We start from the raw sequence: 18,447 nt of genomic DNA, 5'->3' as shown, positions 1-18,447 counted from the left end.
GGCACTTTTCAAAGTGCCACACTGGGGCACTTTGAAAAGTGCCACTCAACTCGATTTTAGATATTCGAGAGTACTTTAAATGTATGCAATTGATTGTATCTTAATTTAAAAATATTTTATGTTCTTAATCTCATTATTTGAATCATTTGGAAGTAATAAGTTGCATCATCTACTTTTAACCTTAAACCTAAACATAAAAACATCAAAAAAATATCCAAAAGTGAAAGAACTCCAAAAAAAAAAACGACGATGGGGTCGAAACCAGGCCGAATGTGCTCCATCGGTACGGTATCGGTTCGGCTCGGTTCGGCACCGGTACCGTACCGTTACCGGAGCCGACCGGTACGTCGGTACCATCGGTACCGCGAACCTTGGCCAAGGTCCGCTATACAGACCGTACCGGCATACCGGTGGGCACCGGTACTGGTACGGTACCGGTACCATACCGAACTGAACCGGTACCGTACCGATTCAGCTGGTTCAGGCTAAAAGCCAAAAAACAATGGGGATCGGTACGGGCCGGTCGGTACGGGTTGGTACCGAGTCGGTACGGGCCTAACCGGGCCGGTACCGGTTCGGTACGGGTCGGTATCGGCTGGTACAGGTTGCGAATAGTTGGAACCGAAAAATATAGCTGTACCGTACTGGTTCCGTCCGGTACCGGTATGTACCGGCCCGTACCGACCCGTACCGATCGGTACAGCAGACCATGTCCAGCTCCAACTTAGGAATCAAGCCAAATAGCTATATTGAAACCAAAACTTGATTTGTTTTGGTTCTGAGTACATAAAACTTGAGTTAATCAACTTTGAATGAGAAAGATGCTATGCTGTTGCATCACCATTGCATAAATACTATATTGACAAAGTTTTCTGCTCCGTTCATTTTTTCCTTTTTTTACCTATTATACGAAGAAAAAGCTTAATCATTCATTTCCATCTATCCAATTGACTACCAACTAATATTTATTTTATTTCTATATGTATACTGATATAGACTGAGTGCCTGCGAAGTACCTCAAAAATGTACTTCTAATGTTGTACTATTGTGTGGTGGGAATGATCTATGTTGGTTGGTATCTGTATATTGTTGGTTTCCTTTGTTTATCCTTATTTAATATATTAAGAAACTACTTGTCATGGTCTGCTGAATCAACCCGTACCGGCCGGTTCAGCCCGTACCAGACCGGTCTGATACAGCCGTGGAAAACAGTTCCGGCTTCCAAGTTCGTATAAGTCCGGTTCGCACCGATACATCCTTATACCAGTGCGAACCGGTCTGGTTCGCATCGGTTTGCTTTTTTTTTATAGACAAGCCACGCGTTGTGGTCTTTTTGACCACAACACACGGCACTTTTTGAATGTAGCTTTTTAAAATATCTTAATTTGAAGATATTTTATGTTCTTCATTTTATGATTTGTATCATTTGAAAGTAATAAGATGCATCATCTAGCTTAGACCTTAAACCTAAACATAGAAACATCAAAAAACATGAAAAAATATCAAAAAAAAAATAAAAAATATCAAAGTTGACTTAATTCCATAGAAGAAGATCCAAAAGAGAGAGAACTCCCCCTCCCTCCCAAAAAAAAAAATTGTCGTTGTAGCCGAAACCCGGCCGAACCACCCAAACCGGTTCAGTACCACCTGAACCGGTACCGAACCGTCCGGGTCTCCACCAATACTCCGACCGGTACCGGTTCGGCGTACCTTGCTACTTGTTGTGACTATCCACTAATTTTGAGGAAATTGAACAACCTTGTGAAAATTCCAGTGACTAGTTTATGGACAGTTCATGCACATAACAAATCAATCTATCATTAATGTTCAAACCATTAGGTTGTACTTTAAAATATAAGGTTATTGATGCAACTCCCATGATGTAATCAACTCTCACTATAGCCTACTGAAGAATAACAAAATACCCCATGTGCAATTTCCTGCCATTTCAAAATCATAAGGGTAATACATATGCATAAAATGTATGAAAACGAGTGTGTATCAGGCACAAGAATTTAGATTTAACTGCTTTTATGAAGATCAGTATATCTATTGTGTTTTTATTGATTATGTGGTCTCATTCATTTTTTGGGTCAGAGCAAAAATCATATGCTCATATTGGAGTAACTAGCCCTATGCCGTATAGGTTTTGTCTGATACTGAAGCTTTTAAAATGCTCACACACTTTGTTTAATTGAACTTTTAACATGGATGTATGTTGTTTTTGTTTTTGGTAATTTTCTAGGCTAACATTATTTATATGATATTTTACAGATTATTGTCTGGAGATTCCTCAATACTTTAACTGGTATAGATGTAAGGATTACAAGAGATGCATTGCTTTTTATTGTCATGCTTCAACTTATTCCCAGATTCTTCCGGATTTTCCCATTAACATCAGAGTTAAAAAGGACAGCTGGCGTCTTTGCTGAAACTGCTTGGGCTGGCGCTGCATACTATCTGCTGTGGTATATGCTTGCCAGTCATGTAAGTACATTTAGATTGGGTGACTATGATTCAGGGAAGATTCTTTTATGTAGTGTGTGGAGGTTCATTCTAAAATATCTTTTTGGAGGCAATGAAGTTCAATGTAAAATGACCAGACAGAACCTCTTCCAATCATAGTATGGAACAATAGATAAACATGGCCATGAATATTTCTTCTTGATATCATAGGGTTATTTTTTATTTTCTTTTTGATGGACATATATGTGTCTCTGAATTGCATGCTTAAACTTAGGCATTCCCTTCTCAATTATATTGCAAGACAAGCAATAACAGGATAATTTGATGCATCTTACCATTTAGATTTAGGAAGAATTTAGCATCTCACCTAGATCAATTGTGGTACTTACACAGAATTGCATAAGCCAAGATTTGAGTTGGAGTTGGACCAAATAAGTGAGCATGTGAGTCACCCAGTAGGTTTTTATCACAGATAAATATATTGTTTACTTAATTACAACTTAACCTATTAATCATAATGCATGACAGGGTTTTGAATGACTTACCTAGAAGCAAAATTGATGATAATTTTAATTTACATAATCCATGTCATCAAGAAAAATCATATCAAGATCAGCCAAATGAATCAAAGTAGCTACAACTTTTTTTAACCTGATAAACTTGATTATAGTGAACTTCCATGAATCAAACAACACTTTCAATAGCCTTGTCTTATTATGGACTCTGAGATTAAGGTATTGGTAGAAGCATGGTCTGCCATACCGCTCGGTACGGGGTTAATTATACCGTACTGTGAGGAAACCAATACGAAACTTAACTTCAAGTTAGTACAATCTCTGTATCGTCCCGTACTGAGGTATACCGCCCCTTATCGAGGTGTGTACTGGCCCGTACTAAGACATACTAACCTGTATGGAGGCATACCAAGATAAAAATTGAGAAAAATGATTAAAGAGCTATTTTGGTATAGAAGTGTACCGTACTATTTCGTACCATACCAAATCAATCAGGTTTCAATACAGTACCTAGTAACGAGATTGTGGACCTTGGCTCTAAGCAACTAAAACATCACAATTTATGGCTCTTCAAAGTCCAAGTTTTTGTCGACCACAAAAGACATGCAATTAGGCATAGTCCTTGGAATAAACTTCTACAGAATAGCATTAATTGTAAGTATAATGCCAGACTAAAGAATTCCTAAGTGATCTCAAAATAGTAAAGAAAATTCAAACCAAGTCAAAAGAATTCAATGCTATAGCAGTTGCCTTTGCTTTACTTATAGAAGTCATTCCTAATATTGGCTATTAGGTTGTTTGAATGGCAAAAACTCAGCAGAGGGCATGGTTCAACATATTATTGTCAAATAGCATAGTTAAACTCTAGCAATGGACCTAGCCTATTTCCTAGGCAATCGGCCAAGTGTCAGGGCAATTGCTCAATTAGCAGATAAAATTATTGTAATTTTTCAATATATTTCAATAAATTATCATTATAACATGCCTAAGGTCACAAATGGTCAACATGAACAACTGAAAAACTTACAAGACATATTCAAAAGTATAGTAGAAGTAATAAAATATATCATTGTCATCTTAGCTTAAAAGGTAGTGTAAGTATGAGTTTAGAGTTTTGGATGAAAGATTTGTATCACTTTCTTAGTGCTCAAGCTTTTTTCTCCTCCCTGTTTTTAGCTTTTTTTTTTTTTTTTTGGTAAACCGGTGTCTCACTATACAGTGCGAGTACGCCCCGAACAGTCAAAATACATTCTTAGCTTCATGTGTCATAAACATACACACAAGTACATAGACATGTATTTATTTATACGTATATATGTATGGTGCAGTTATACATAGGGTGTAAGTGAGAACTTTACCTCCATAATTAAAATCTAAACATTTGACTGTGATCTACAAATCCTAAAATGCCCTTCATATGATATGGATAACCTTGGCCTATCTGTCAAGTTACTACAAAAACTAAACACCACAATGTGCCCATTGAAACTATTTATCGGGGCCCACTTGTTGAATAAGCAAGGGGATCTCCAAACTATATGAATTTTTTGTTTGCATGCATTTTAAATCATGTAAATCACATCCAACAATATAGATTTTCATTTTACAACCAGCATCATCAAATTTGACAGTAGGTGCAAAGTCCTCTCTTTACATGTGCACATGCTTATATAGGATATCTTCCAGACAGAGGTCACCTAGGCATCCAAAGGCCCATCTACCATCCAGGCAGTCACCTATAACAACCATGGTTCCACATCCTTATATATGCTTGAACTCCATGAGAATTTCCTTTTTCGATGCAGTTGATGATGAATGCATGTTGATGTCGGGCAAGCTTTAGGCTATTGGATCTAATGGGGTTTAGGAAAGAGGTCAACCTATAGGTTGTGGGAAACCTGATGCAGCTCCCATGACATTAGGGCTGCAACTAAAATATATGCATGCAGAAATAAAATTTGAACTTGAACAGATCTGAATATTCTATTTTTTATGTGAGTCAAAACAGCGAGAAAGATAGTAGAAGGAAGGGAAAAGAGAAGAAAATGGGGTTGGATAGAGGATGAGATGAAATGTAGAGAGAAGAGAGATAAAAGAAAAAATCTCCAAAAAGGAGCTAATTCCATTCAAGATATTTCATAAGTCCTAGAAAATTCGTCATTCTCTATGGACCTTTATTATGGACACTTAACCTTAAAACAATGTTTCCTTACAATGAGAAGCTTCTCAGCTGATCTACGATGGACCATAGAACTCTAACTCAATCAAAGACACCACTCTCAAAAAATTTTAAAAATCCAAAAATAGTAGCATTTGTATTTCTATGGAACCCTGCATTGGAAGCATAAGATCACTTTGGAATGCTAAAATAATGACGACAAAAGCTTGGCCAACTCAACCTAGATCTAAAGTTGGATCTGTAGATTATAGTCCTATTTAATGTAGGGCTCAAAAATCCATTACAAGAGTAACCTTGAAAAATAGTATGTAAAATTGCTAGAAATAAGATAAAAGCCTAAAAACTGAAATTAAAATATAAATTTCTGCCAATTATGTTTCCAAAATCCGATTAAATAAAAGATTTTAGATCATCTCTAATTTTTTATTAGAATTAGAATGTGGTATTGGAATCTTGTTGCAAAAACTGTGTGCAGATGGAGATAAGCCTAAGAAATATGGAACTATGGTTCGATATATTCCTATATTGCCGTCATTTAGTGCGAAGGTCTGAGTTTTTGTTCCAAGTGAACTAGCAAGTAATTTTCTAAAGCAAGGAAAGAAAAATTAACTAGACTTGATACCAGGCATTTGGAATTTCCATTTAAACTTTTGGTATTTGGGGACAATAGATGTGAAGAAGTGAGGAATTAGGCATTGAGTGGATCAGATTAACTCTTCAAAGTTTAGGGTCTCAGGTCACAAGGATGGAAGGGTTAGGTTTTAAGGATGCAAAGGAAGATTTGACATAGATATCAAGAAAAAGAAAAAAGTGCTAAAAAATAGGTATTAACTGGTGGAGAAATAATAATTAAGTTATTTCTATTACTTGCACATATGAGGAAAGAAATATGCTACTCTTTATTAGTAACACAAAGATGAGTCCTAAAGATTGGCTTTAAGGTTTTTTTGTTTATTTTTCTTTTTATTTATGTTTTAATTACTTTTCATAGGAGAATTCATCATATTGGCTCATCCAAAATAAATAAATAAATCATCTCTGACTATGAGCATGTGCATCCATATACCCATAGTCTCTGACCGGTACGGCGAACCTTGCAGCAGACTACATTAAGGTTTTTTTTTTCTAACTGCAAATTAACTGATAAGAGATGCTGTTCAGTTTTGTTATCCACTAATATACCAAGATATATTATTGATACTTCTATCATCATTATTACTATCGTCATCGTCATCGTCATTTTGTTGTATTTGCAGATAGTTGGTGCTTTCTGGTACTATTTAGCTGTGGAACGTGAAAATGATTGCTGGCGTTTAGCTTGTAGGAGTGTTAAAGGGTGTGATTCAGCCTACTTGTATTGTGGAAGTGAGGATTTGGAATTGTTTGCCAGCTGGAGCAAAGTCAGTCAGGAAGTGACTGGCAAGCAGTGTTCATTGGATGATGATAATCCACTATTTAATTTTGGAATTTATAAGCAGTCGTTGACATCTGGAGTTGTTTCATCGTATAAATTCTTTCCAAAGCTTTGTTATTGCTTATGGTGGGGTCTGCGAAACCTGAGGTAAGACCCCTCTTTTGGTGTTACTGTCTAAGAATATGAGTTGCATTTGTTAGATGCAGTTTTAGTCGAGACTCTATTTTGGTTTATTTTATGGCATGGGTTATTAGCATATGGAGTCAAACATGCAAGTTTTCTTTACTTTTTGTGACAATAACTGTTATATGACAATAAATATCAAGAAGCAATACTCTCTTTGGACTCTGTATGTTATACTGTCAAACTTTTTTTTAAGGCTCCTCAGCCATCTTCATGCCAGTGGTTGCATAAAAGCGACCATTTTCAACATAGGTCTACTTATATATGAAACCATGCCAGTGAGCCTCATTATCAGTTCCCTTTTTGCTCTTAATGTATTTTAGATATCATATGCTAAATAAGTTCAGCTCCTCTGCAATCAATTCCTTGGGCAGTTATCATTTTGGCAACTTGTTAGTTTGGCTCAACTAAACATCATTAGATTGAAACTTGAAAGCTCTCTCCCAATTTTGATGTTGTCTAAGATTTAGACTAAAATCTGCCTATAAGATATTGACGCTGTTTGTTTGTCAAGTATAGTTGATGATCTTATATACACAGGCAACTCTGGTTTATTTGTACTTATTTTCCTTCTAGTTTTTGAGATTCTTGTGCTGATTCCTACCTATTGTGTAATATTTGGTTTAGTATTGGTTTTGGAACCGTATAACTGGCCTGGACCATTGTAGCATTGTTATTGTCCAAATAACAATTGACCCCATTTTATCATTCAGTGACCTCATGGGGTCATAACTGTAGGCATCTCAACAAAACTAGAGGTGCAAGGAACTGACTTGGTGTGAAGCATAATGTACATTGTTGACCTTTTCCCTGTCATCTTAGGCTTTTGGGATTAACTGGTTAGTTAACATATTATCAGATCTCAGCTTTACTGGAGGTTATTTATTTAATTATCCCGGGTTATCTATTGTTCTGATTCTTATCTGTCTTGACTCCGTTATATCACCACATGCATTGTTCTGGCCGCATGTAATGGGTGGTTATACATTGTTAATTAGTTAACGCTTGTTGCTTTACCTATCCACCTTTGTTTTCTTCATCTCTGTCTATTCAGCGCAATTTTCCTTTTTTTACAAGCATCATTAGTTAGTAATTATCTTTCCTCTTCCTCTTCCACTTTATAACCCCTTTAAGCAGCAAATGTTTCTGAAGTTTTGTGGATATTTGTTGCACCATTATAACCTTTGAGTTTATTTCATGATGATTCATAATGCCTAGTAGAAGACCTTGAGTCATTGCATGGTGTCAGACCTTGGTTCAATTATCATCCTTTCTTTCCTTTCTTCTTGTTTGTGAGATCTGCATTCTGGTGTTGAAGGCCTTCACTTCTGCACATGCGAAGGTGACTAGAAGAGAATGATCTCTAATCTCTCTCACATAAAGTCAAAGAATATTTTAGGACCAGGTTGGCCACACGATCAACTTTCTGTTAACAAATCCTATTAGAAATTACAGATCCATGTGATGGATGGGGTGCTCTATTTAGCATAATAATTTTTTTTTTAATAGGTAATACTCAGTGGTTAACCAAAAATAATTTGTAAGATTAGAGGACACTCTAGAACCAGCCTTTTGATGCCACTGTTTCATTTGATAACAGCCGTTGAAAAAATAGGAGACAGAAGGTTGACAATATGATAGATCCAATGACTTCTATGTCATTGCATCTAGAACTTACTCATATGTTTCACATGCTTAGAGTTGTAAAATTGACCAAACATCTGGCATCCTTATCTGAAATCAACCTTCCACTTTTATTTGGTTTTGTGACCGCATTGGTCTTGAGTTTGGGACCTACATAGGTATAGAACATGCATTCCCTTTTAGCAAATGATATGAAGTTTTTTACAATTGCAGAATAAGATGGATAACTTCAGTGTGGAGCTTATATATAACATTCAGCATGCAAAAGTTGTCCAAAACCGACCTGTGTTCTGCTAATTATTTTTAACCTCTTCTGCAATGCATGCAACAGTACCCTTGGCCAAGGACTCGAAACAAGCACTTTTCCTGGAGAGGTTATCTTTTCTATAGCACTAGCTATCTTTGGACTCATTCTCTTTGGACTCCTTATTGGCAACATGCAGGTATCCCATGCTGGGCTTCATTAAATTCTGAAAAAACTCAAGGATCTATTACAGCGGACATTCTTTAATCTTCTTCTCTTTCTGATCATATCTGTACTTCTTTTCAGACTTACCTCCAGTCTCTGACATTACGGCTTGAAGAGATGAGAGTCAAAAGGCGTGACTCAGAGCAATGGATGCATCACCGCTTGCTGCCGCAGGATCTTAGGGAACGAGTTAGGCGATACGATCAATATAAATGGTTGGAGACACGAGGAGTGGATGAAGAAACCTTGGTTCAGAGCCTGCCTAAGGACCTTAGGAGGGACATCAAGCGCCATCTTTGTTTAGCTTTGGTGAAAAGAGTACGTGATAGATTTTTATCTCTATGCTCTCTCTTCATTGCTAAATCTATACAAATGGCCTATTAGCTTGGCTCCTTATTCCTGGTTGGTAGGTCCCTCTGTTCGAGAACATGGATGAGAGGTTGCTAGATGCAATTTGCGAACGGCTGAAACCAAGCCTGTACACGGAAAATACTTACATCGTAAGGGAAGGAGATCCAGTGGACGAGATGATCTTCATCATTCGTGGTCGCTTGGAGAGTGTAACTACTGATGGCGGAAGAAGTGGTTTTTTCAATCGAGGTTTGCTAAAAGAGGCAGATTTCTGCGGCGAGGAGTTGTTAACCTGGGCTCTGGATCCAAAGTCTAGCTCCAATCTTCCCTCGTCCACGAGGACTGTAAAAGCTTTGACAGAAGTGGAAGCCTTCGCTTTAGTTGCTGACGAATTAAAGTTTGTGGCGAGCCAGTTCAGACGGCTTCACAGCAAACAGATTCAGCACACCTTCCGCTTCTATTCGCAGCAGTGGAGGACATGGGCGGCCTGCTTTATCCAAGCAGCATGGCGACGCTATACCAAGAGGAAAATGGCAGAACTTCGACGCAGGGAAGAGATGGCAGGAGCAGGTGATCCCATGAATGGTGGTTCGAGCCTTGGAGCAACCATCTATGCATCTCGGTTTGCAGCCAATGCTCTTCGCGGAGTTCGTAAACTCCGGAGCAAGAGCATGAGAGAGCTGGCGAAATTGCGAAAGCCTCCTGAGCCTGACTTCGCGCTGTATGATGCGGAGTAACGCAGTTTTTGGCAGCTTATGGTGGGGTGGTAACTCGAGAAGGTTTGGTTTTTAATTAATTATTGTAAGGCCCTTCTCTTTTTCGGTTCATGCACATCAGCGTATAGCATCTGGAGGGCTACTTAACGCATCGTGGTTCTTGATTTGGTTGCGGTCATCACCAAGCATTTTGTTGTACTTATGAAGTTGCTGCGTTTCTTCTTTTTTGTTTGTTGGAAATATGCAAGTATATTACATATGATCCATATTTGAATGTTGTGAAAGCGTGGGAAGGAAATGGAAAATTGTGGAAATTGGTGGAGCATGGTTTAATCTTCTCCGTTTCCTGAGATTGTATCATGTGGTTACTATTGGTTAATGTTTTTAAAACTAGATCAGACAGTGGATGATATGAGTAAGATATCATTATAACATTGTAATTATATTTTTATTTTTAAAAAATAAAAAATAAAAAAAATTCTCGAAAAATAAAAAAATAGTAAATACTGAAATACAATATTTTAGCCTATTTTTTAATTTATAAACACCAAATTCATTCAAATAAATCAAAATTACTGAGCTTATACGTTGATGGTCAAAACACTTCATTCATAGCCACCTGGAAAGTTGATGGTGCATTGCACAGGCTGAACGGCATGACTAAGTATTCATAGTGCCCCGAGTGAGTGCGGAAGGCTGTCTTGTGGACGTCTTCTTCCCGCATTCGTATTTGATAGTAGCCGGCCCTGAGATCCAACCGTGTGAAGTACTGTGCTCCATGCAATTCGTCGAGCATTTCGTCCACAGTCGGAATAGGGAACCGATCTTTGATAGTGGCCTCATTTAAGGCCGTGTAGTCTATGCAGAAGTGCCACGTTCCATCTTTCTTCCTCACCAAGAGAACTGGTGAAGAAAAGGGACTTGAACTGTGGCGGATTAGCTCCTGTTTCAACATGGTGTCCACCTGCTTTTCGATTTCATTTTTTTGACAATGAGCGTATCGATAAGGCCGAACATTGATGGGCTTGGCTTCGTCCTTCAACCTGATGGGATGGTCGAAGGGTCGTTGTGGTGGAAGGGATGTGGGCTCCTCCAGAACACCCCTATGTACCTCCAGTAGGCTTCGAATTGGCAAAGGCAGTGCCTCAAATTCTTTGTCTGGTTGTGGCTGAGAGTTGGGTTCCTCTTGGCCGTGGTTGGTCAGTAGCACAGCAAAGCAGTTGGCTCCACCTCTGCACCATCGCTCTAGCACATTGGCCTCGCAAGGCTGCATCTCTTTGCTGCAGATTGCTGTCCACCGCTTCTTTTGTCCTCCGATCCTGAACTCCATGGACATAGAGCTGTAGTTGGTGACTACTTTGCCCAAACTTCGTAACCATGCGTTGCCTAGGACTATGTCTAGTCCGACAAGTCGAAGCACATGCAGGTCTGCTTTGATTTGGACCCCTTGTACGTTTAGCTTGACTTCTCGGACAACCTCCTCACAAGTAAGCTTTTCACCGCTGGCAACTTTTACATCAAATGGCTCTATGGCTTCTCCTTTTAGGCCTATTCTCCTGAGTATTCCAACATTAATAAAATTATGAGAAGACCCATTGTCAACTAACAGAGATACCTCGTGCTTGCCGATCCATGCCATGAGCCTCATGGTGGAAGGTTGTTGCACTCCTGACAATGCATGTAGGGATAATTCGGCTTCATCTCCCTCTTTGGTCTCCTCAGTTTCTTCTGTGGGCTCTGGGCCACTGCTGCTATCATCTGTTTCTGTAGCGTCTTCGGTCTCCTCCTCACTGCCCACGTCTAGCAGGTAGGCTTGGCCAGACTTGTAGCGATGCTCACGGCTCCATTTGTCGCCGCATTTGAAGCATAGACCGTGCTTGATGCGGTCTTGAAGCTCCTCCTGAGTGAGTTTCTTGACGGCCGGTGGCTTGCTGCTAGATGCCGTAGGCTCTCTTCCTTTGAAGTTTGCCTTGGGTGGTAGGAATTTGGTGGCCCTGCTATCGGACCCATCTTTGGCCATTGGCCGCTCCGGCCGGTAGCTTTGGTCAAGGATTTCAGCCATACACATTGCCTCCTGTAGCCTAGTAGGCTGCTTGAGTTTTATCTCCTTGGCTAGCCATGGTTTGAAACCGTCGATGAAGGTCCCAAGCAAGGCCTCTTCGGACCATCCATTGACCAATGTCTATAGTTATCGGAATTCATTGATGTAGCATCGGACTTTGCCTTCTTGTTTGAGTTTGGCAAGTTGGCCGTGATGGTTGATGACAGGAGAAGGCCCCCATTGCACCATGAACTCTTCTACAAAGGCAGACCAACCCATTCTCCTGCCTTCCTTCTCATACAAGGCACGGATCCATCTCCACCACCGGACACCGGTTTGCCCTGCCTTCTAAGTGGAAACTTGCAAGGGTCACTCGATCAGTCCTTGGCACTTCATACACATCGAAGTACTGATCGGCCTTGCCTAACCACTCATATGGGTCTCCCCCACTGAACCTTGGGAAATCAATCTTGTGTGTTTTAAGCCCTCGCTCCCTAGGCCGAGGACCCCCCTCACCAAGGTCTTCATCTCGACCTCCTTGCATTCTCCTCTCCCTATGCTCCTGTCGGACATGAGGCCTATAAGCAGGGAAGGATTTCTCCTCTGCCATGACTTCCTCTCCATAGTAATCTTCTTGCCTCACACCCTCTCTATTTTCTTCAACCCAACTCTCAAACATTACCCCGGGTCCTTCTATTCTACTCCCCAGTCTCCTATTTTCCCTGATGCCATGTCCCCAACTGCCTCTGTCACTCTCCAGGCCCTGCCTTGAGGCATGCAACCTAGGCCTCTCCCTCTAATTTTTCTCTCTTCCCCTCTCTTCCATTCTTCTCTCCAATCTTTCTATGCATGTGTCTCCCTTCTCATTTCCACTCCTTCTCCTCATCTCAGCCAAGGTAGTGAATAGGGTTTCCAATGTCTTGCCAAGTTGCACGGAATGGCCTTCCAAGGCTTCAAGCCTTTGCTGTTGGTCATTTGAGTTCCCCAAGGACTCCATCTTCTCAAGGCTGAAATTCACAAGAAGGAAAGATCAAATGTGGCGTTACCTCTTGAGATAAATGCTCACAATGAAAGCACCAATGATGGAGGGGTGCTCTCGGTCCCCAAGCCCCACACCACGCCTTCCTTTGCTGCTAGGCTTTTAGCCGGGTTGCAACGCTGCCGTGGACCGATTGGAAGGTAGCGCCAGGGATTTACCCATCGGAATTGGAATTGGCAGCCTAAGTTAATTGGAAGATAATTCAGATGGTTGGAAAGTGATTGCACAGTGGCTATTCATTTGAACTAAAATGAGGAATACAAAGTACAAATGCAACAAGTAAATCTAGTGGGGTATACAAGGTTCCCGCACTAGCCCAATCTACTAAGGACTCGGAAGGAATCCCTAATAGCCCAATCTAGCAGAGGTAGACATGCCTCTGGCTAGCCTAATCTAGTGAGAACTTGGTGTGGCTCTCCCTAGCCCAAGCCCTATGGCCGAATTACAAGTGGATTCTCCACAGGTTTCTGGATATTCTGGATGGATGCCTCGCTTCTGCCCTTCAAGGATATTTATAGACTGCAAGGTTGGATGCAGTTGCTGGAAGGTAGTTGTCCCTTGGCTGCGGTTTGCTGCAGTTGGTGGATTGGCTGCGGTTGGCTGCCATTGGCTCGCGGAATCCGGCTGACCGGGCCGCACATCTTGGAAAGCTTGGCGCGTGCCCAGGCGAGGTTCGTTGCAACACTCCTCAAACTTTTGGATGCTTGGGGTGGGATTTGGGTGGATGCCCAGTTGGTATAGTAGGAGGCCGCTGTTGCGGTGCGCCCGCGCATGGCCATGGCCACGGGCGCCCGCACACGGCCAAGGTTGCGGCAAGGCCAAGGCCACGGCTTGGCAAATCCATTTGTCACGCTCCTCAGACTTTTGAATGCTTAGGGTGGGGTTTGGGCGGATGCCCTTCCGGTATAATAGGGGGCCGCTGCTGCGGCATGCCCGTGCATGGCCACGGCCATGGGCACCCGCGCACAGTCAAGGCTATGGCTCGGCCAAACCCCTTTGTCACGCTCCTCGGACTTTGGAACCCTCGGGGTAAACTTTGGGTGGATGCTCCGCTGGGATTAGTAGGAGGCCGCTGCTTTGGCACGCCCGTGCACGACCAAGGCCACAGAGTGGTCTGGTTTGGGCCAGACCCATTTGTCATGCCCCTCAGTACTTTGGAACCTTTGGGGTGAGCATTGGCCGGATGCCCTGTTGGGGTAGTAGGGAAGAACTTGCCTGCTGGGGTCGGACAAGAGTGCGCACAAGGGCGCGTACGGCTGGATGGTCGTGCCCAAGCTTGTAGGCTGTGTGCTTGGGCAAGAGCGCGCGCAAGGGTGTGCACAGTTGGTCGGGCGCGCAGAAGCTTATGAGTTGTGCGCTCGACCGTTGCCTTGCGCGCAAGGGCGCGCATGGTTGGTTGGCGCGCGCGGCTGGCCGGGCGCGCAAGTACTTGTGTGCAGCACGTGCGGCAGTTGTTTTGTTTGGCTGGCGCGCTCGTCTGGTCGGGTGCGCTTGGTTGGCTGACAGCCGTTGTCCCGCACGCAAGGGCGCGCATGGTTGGTTGGCGCGCGCGTCTGGCCGGGCGCGCAAGCACTTGGTTGGCGTCCATTGTGTTGATGGGGCGAACTCTGGCGCGCGGCCTGGTCCTGTGCGCTGCTGTTGGTGTGCTTGCGCACAAGCACTAGTCTTGGCCAGCGCATGTGCCCAATTGCCTTTGCCCCCTTCGGTCGCCTAAGGCTTGTTCAGCCTCAAGGCTTATCAGTTGCCCGATTCGGTCCTTAAATGGTGCTTGAACCTCGCTTGGCTGAGTGCCATGGCTGTGTGGTTTTGGAGGGTTTCCATCAGAACCCCCTTGTATCAGCTCTCTATCTCCATAACTAGATTCTCCTTCTCCATAATAGTGTCTTGAATAGAACTCTAAGGCTATGTTTGGCATTGTTGTCATTTAAAAAAAAAATAGAAACGTAAATTTTATTTCTATTTTTTTTCCAGATTTTTCATCACAGGAAATATGTTTAGTTTGCTTTTCTTTCACAACGAGGGTTGGCGACATGTCCAGCGATGAGGAAAAGGGAGCAGAGATGTGGTTAGCAACATGATCGAGGATAAAAAAGGAGCTCGACGTTGGATGGAGAGGCAATCTAGGAAGTGATAAAGGAAAGGAAGTGGGAGGGCCTAGTGATGTGGCTGGGGACAAGGGATACTCGACATCAGGAGGAGAGTTGGATGGTGAGGCCCAGAGAGTCAGTGTGGTTGGGTGGAAAAGGGTGAAAATCCACTTTTAAAAAGATTGGAAGTAAAAAAATTTCACTTTTATTTTTTCTAGAAATAATGAAAGTTGCTTAAATAACAATAAAAACAAAAGCAGGGTAACCAAACTATTTTCTGCATTGATTCCGTATTTTTGTTAAAAAAGAAAGAATTAGAAAAAAATAATGCTAAATAGGCGCTAAGTAGTCTAAGTTTGGTGTGGGTTGCCAGTAATAGGTCCTTAATTTAGGTTCAAATTCATTTATTTCTGCTATAGGAGCAAAGCCAAGCCGAGTCAAGTAGTTAGAAGCTAGAGCTTGACTCGATTTAAAATACTCGGTCTTGAAACTTCACTCAAGATCGATCGAGCCTTAATAACCAAGTTTGAACTTGACTCAATCAAAAAAAAAAAAAAAGTAATACTCAAGATCGACTCGACTCGAATATTAACCAAGCTATACTCGAGCTTGAATTTTAACTTGAAATTGAACCTTGGTTGTAATTAAAAAATATAGTTAAAATAAAATATAACATAATATTATATTTTCAAATATTATATTAATAATAAATTATAAATAAAAATATATTATTATTAAAAATATATATGTTGACTAGGCTCGCGAGCTTTAGAGCCCAAGTATTTTGCTACTCGAGCTCCGTAATAGTCGAGTCAAGTTGACCTTGGACCCAAGTCAAGCTCGAGCACCTTGCAAGGTGCTCAACTCATTTGCACCCCTAAAATTCTGTTGCTTCTGATTTAAGTCCTCTACAACAAAAATGGAGGTGATGGATTTCAAGTCTTTCCGACTATCAAACTATTATTGAGTCTTCTAATGCTAGTAGATGCAATCATCGCCGCCAACTCTGGTGAGACTCATTTGCACCCCTAAACTCCGATCAAAGCCTATCCACTAAAAAGCTAAAATCTTGTAGTGCTGCTTTCATTTTGAGCGAAGGACATGTTTCTCTTGGTTGAGTTGAGCCATTACATCTATTCATTGAATTGGTGATTGTCAAAGAATTCTTATTCAGAGAACCCTTGAGTTTAGCTTGAGACTTTGCTTGATTAAATAATCATGGTTCTTGTATGAATCTAAGGTTTTAATTGATTCATAAGATCGAGAATTCCAATCAATAGCAAAACTATTGTTAATGTATGTTACGCAAAAGAAAAAAAATCTAATAACAAATAAAAAAATAGGGAAGAGAAGATTCAAGAGGCTTGTAATGATCAATATAAAGAAAGATGGATGAGCCAATTTGATATTTTTGGCATTACATCACGAAGAAGAGATTCTAGATTTGTCACTTTGTATCCTTAGGTCAAATTGAACTTTCTGTTGCATAACTGTTGAAATCAAAATGTTTCTGCTTGAGCCTTACAAGATAAAATTCCCATATATATCTCTCAGAGTGGGAAAGGTATCTGATTGGTTTGAAGAATGTCTCCATATTCAAGAGATTGTGGATGATATAATTAGTATATTTTCCTTCTCATGTCAAGATATATTTTTAAGAAGGGATCATCCTTATGAATATTAATACAAGTAGCTGCAGTCTTTGCTATGCAAATTTCTTTGGTCTATTCAATACATAATGACCGCCAATTTTGGTTGGCCAATTCGATCAATTTATCGATGGACACCAATGATCCTACACATATTTCATGTCTCACGAATGGATTTAATAAACCTCATGAATTAACTTGGGTTGTAGGCATGATTTTAGCTATATTGGCTGCATCAAAGTCAAAATTTAAGCTTTTGAGAGGCAAGTTTCGTCATCCACATACAGCCTGCCACCGTATCCCCTTCATTTGAAAATCCCAGGAACAGGATCAAAATTTTTTTTTTACCTTAAGCCGTATCAACATGCAATATCAATACATCAGCATTAAATTTTCCAATTCCACTTTAACTAAAGAAAAAGATATCTAACCAGCCTTTTTTGCTAGAAAAATGTTTGAAAATATTATCGTTTGATATTACATCCAAAGATTTTAACTCCTCAGAAACCTTGTGCTCCTCTGGGTCATTTATTTCCCCATGACGTCCGGACCTAATATTTAGGTTGGAAAAAAAAAGAAAATTAAGCTGAGAAAACCAAGCATAGCCTGGAAAGAGTATGAGGATAAAACATTGCAATCCGTCATCAAACTAGCATATAAAATCCAAACAAAAATCTTCAAAAGACATGTCAAGGATATCCGAAGCCATCTAAGAAAGGAATAGCGAGGATAAGATGCTTTCCTTTCCCTCAAAAGGATTCGTGTCGCTATGAGCCCCTGTCTGAGCCGGATGCGGTCCATTGTTTTCCAGCATCCGGTTATTCGTGAGGCTCTTCTACCTTTTCCGTAGCAAATCAGGTAGAAATAAAAATTAAAACGAAGCAGATCCCAACCCCACAAAAAAAAGACAACAATAAGAAGATTTAGATCTATATAGAAGTGAAATTGAATAAAAGAAGGAAACCTTTTTTAGGCAAAAAAAAAAAAGAAGACTAGAAGATTATGTCTAAGGCCGCTTGGAGGAAACCATATGGGAATAGAGATGGAGTCCCCTCAAAAGGGCCTGAGATGGTTGATTGAAACACTATCACTGTGCGCCTCCTAACTAAACCAGATGGTATGATTTCTTGAGATGCCAAACAGCTCCCAGAGATCACCATACGGCTACTCAAAGAGGCAGGACGCGAGAGAGAGAGAGAGAGAGAGAGAGAGAGAGAGAGAGAGGTGAGAGCGTTCGGGACGTGGAGGTCGCGCAGCGCGGCGATGGACGGACGCTAGGGTTTCGGTTTGCCGAATGGAGTGCTTGAAAGGAGCCAGCGCTATGTATAGGCTGGGTTTAGCGCGAGCTGCATGCGAGGAGGAATGGACGGCTGTGATCTCCATCTGACTTTTTTTTTTTTTTTTGCGCAAAATACTACTGATGCATTTTATGTTTGTGATTCAGAGAGAAATAATATCAATAGCCATGATTTCTTTCCATTTATGGGACCCGACCCGATCTGATTTCTTGTTCAAATCCTGAAGTTGGACCGAGGCCCAACCCAAGATCAGATTTGGTTGAGTCAGATATACAGCTAAAATTTTTAACCCGACAGGTCATTCAGGTCGGTTGGGTCTATGTATAACTCAATCCTGATCTGAAAATTTGGGTCCGGATCTCATCTAGGTCGAAGTTTTAAAGTGAAAAAGTTAAA

General features: G+C 41.0%; 2 protein-coding genes and 2 non-coding genes across 6 annotated transcripts in view; 1 reads left to right on the top strand and 3 right to left on the bottom strand.

The window, feature by feature from the left end:
- LOC103721242 (putative cyclic nucleotide-gated ion channel 5) overlaps positions 1-10,267 on the top strand; it is a 41,616-nt gene extending 31,349 nt beyond the window's left edge. For all 3 annotated transcript variants that reach the window (XM_088704169.2, XM_089925300.1, XM_089925301.1), the window contains 5 exons: positions 2,275-2,487; positions 6,417-6,721; positions 8,733-8,844; positions 8,952-9,188; positions 9,281-10,267. In XM_088704169.2, coding sequence (XP_088560295.2) covers positions 2,275-2,487; positions 6,417-6,721; positions 8,733-8,844; positions 8,952-9,188; positions 9,281-9,958 — 1,545 coding nt within the window. In that variant the 3' untranslated portion in view covers positions 9,959-10,267. The remainder of the gene's footprint in view (positions 1-2,274; positions 2,488-6,416; positions 6,722-8,732; positions 8,845-8,951; positions 9,189-9,280) is intronic.
- A 265-nt stretch (positions 10,268-10,532) lies between these two features.
- LOC148702310 (uncharacterized) lies at positions 10,533-12,657 on the bottom strand. Its single transcript, XM_089925450.1, has 2 exons — positions 12,280-12,657; positions 10,533-12,119 (listed from the first exon to the last, which is right to left on the bottom strand). Exons 1-2 carry the CDS (start codon positions 12,655-12,657, stop codon positions 10,533-10,535), a joined length of 1,965 nt encoding a protein of 654 aa, XP_089781576.1.
- A 4,789-nt stretch (positions 12,658-17,446) lies between these two features.
- LOC113462122 (small nucleolar RNA snoR138) lies at positions 17,447-17,587 on the bottom strand. Its single transcript, XR_003384331.1, has one exon. It is a non-coding gene; the product is annotated as a small nucleolar RNA snoR138 (small nucleolar RNA).
- A 166-nt stretch (positions 17,588-17,753) lies between these two features.
- Positions 17,754-17,869, bottom strand: LOC113462121 (small nucleolar RNA U19). Its single transcript, XR_003384330.1, has one exon. It is a non-coding gene; the product is annotated as a small nucleolar RNA U19 (small nucleolar RNA).
- Positions 17,870-18,447: the final 578 nt, after the last annotated feature.

Source organism: Phoenix dactylifera, chromosome 9, assembly GCF_051530095.1.
Source record: "Phoenix dactylifera cultivar Ajwa chromosome 9, Ajwa_hap1_PhDact_Kaust_v1.1, whole genome shotgun sequence".
Lineage (NCBI taxonomy): Eukaryota > Viridiplantae > Streptophyta > Magnoliopsida > Arecales > Arecaceae > Phoenix > Phoenix dactylifera.
This window is presented reverse-complemented; position numbering and strand designations above follow the sequence as displayed.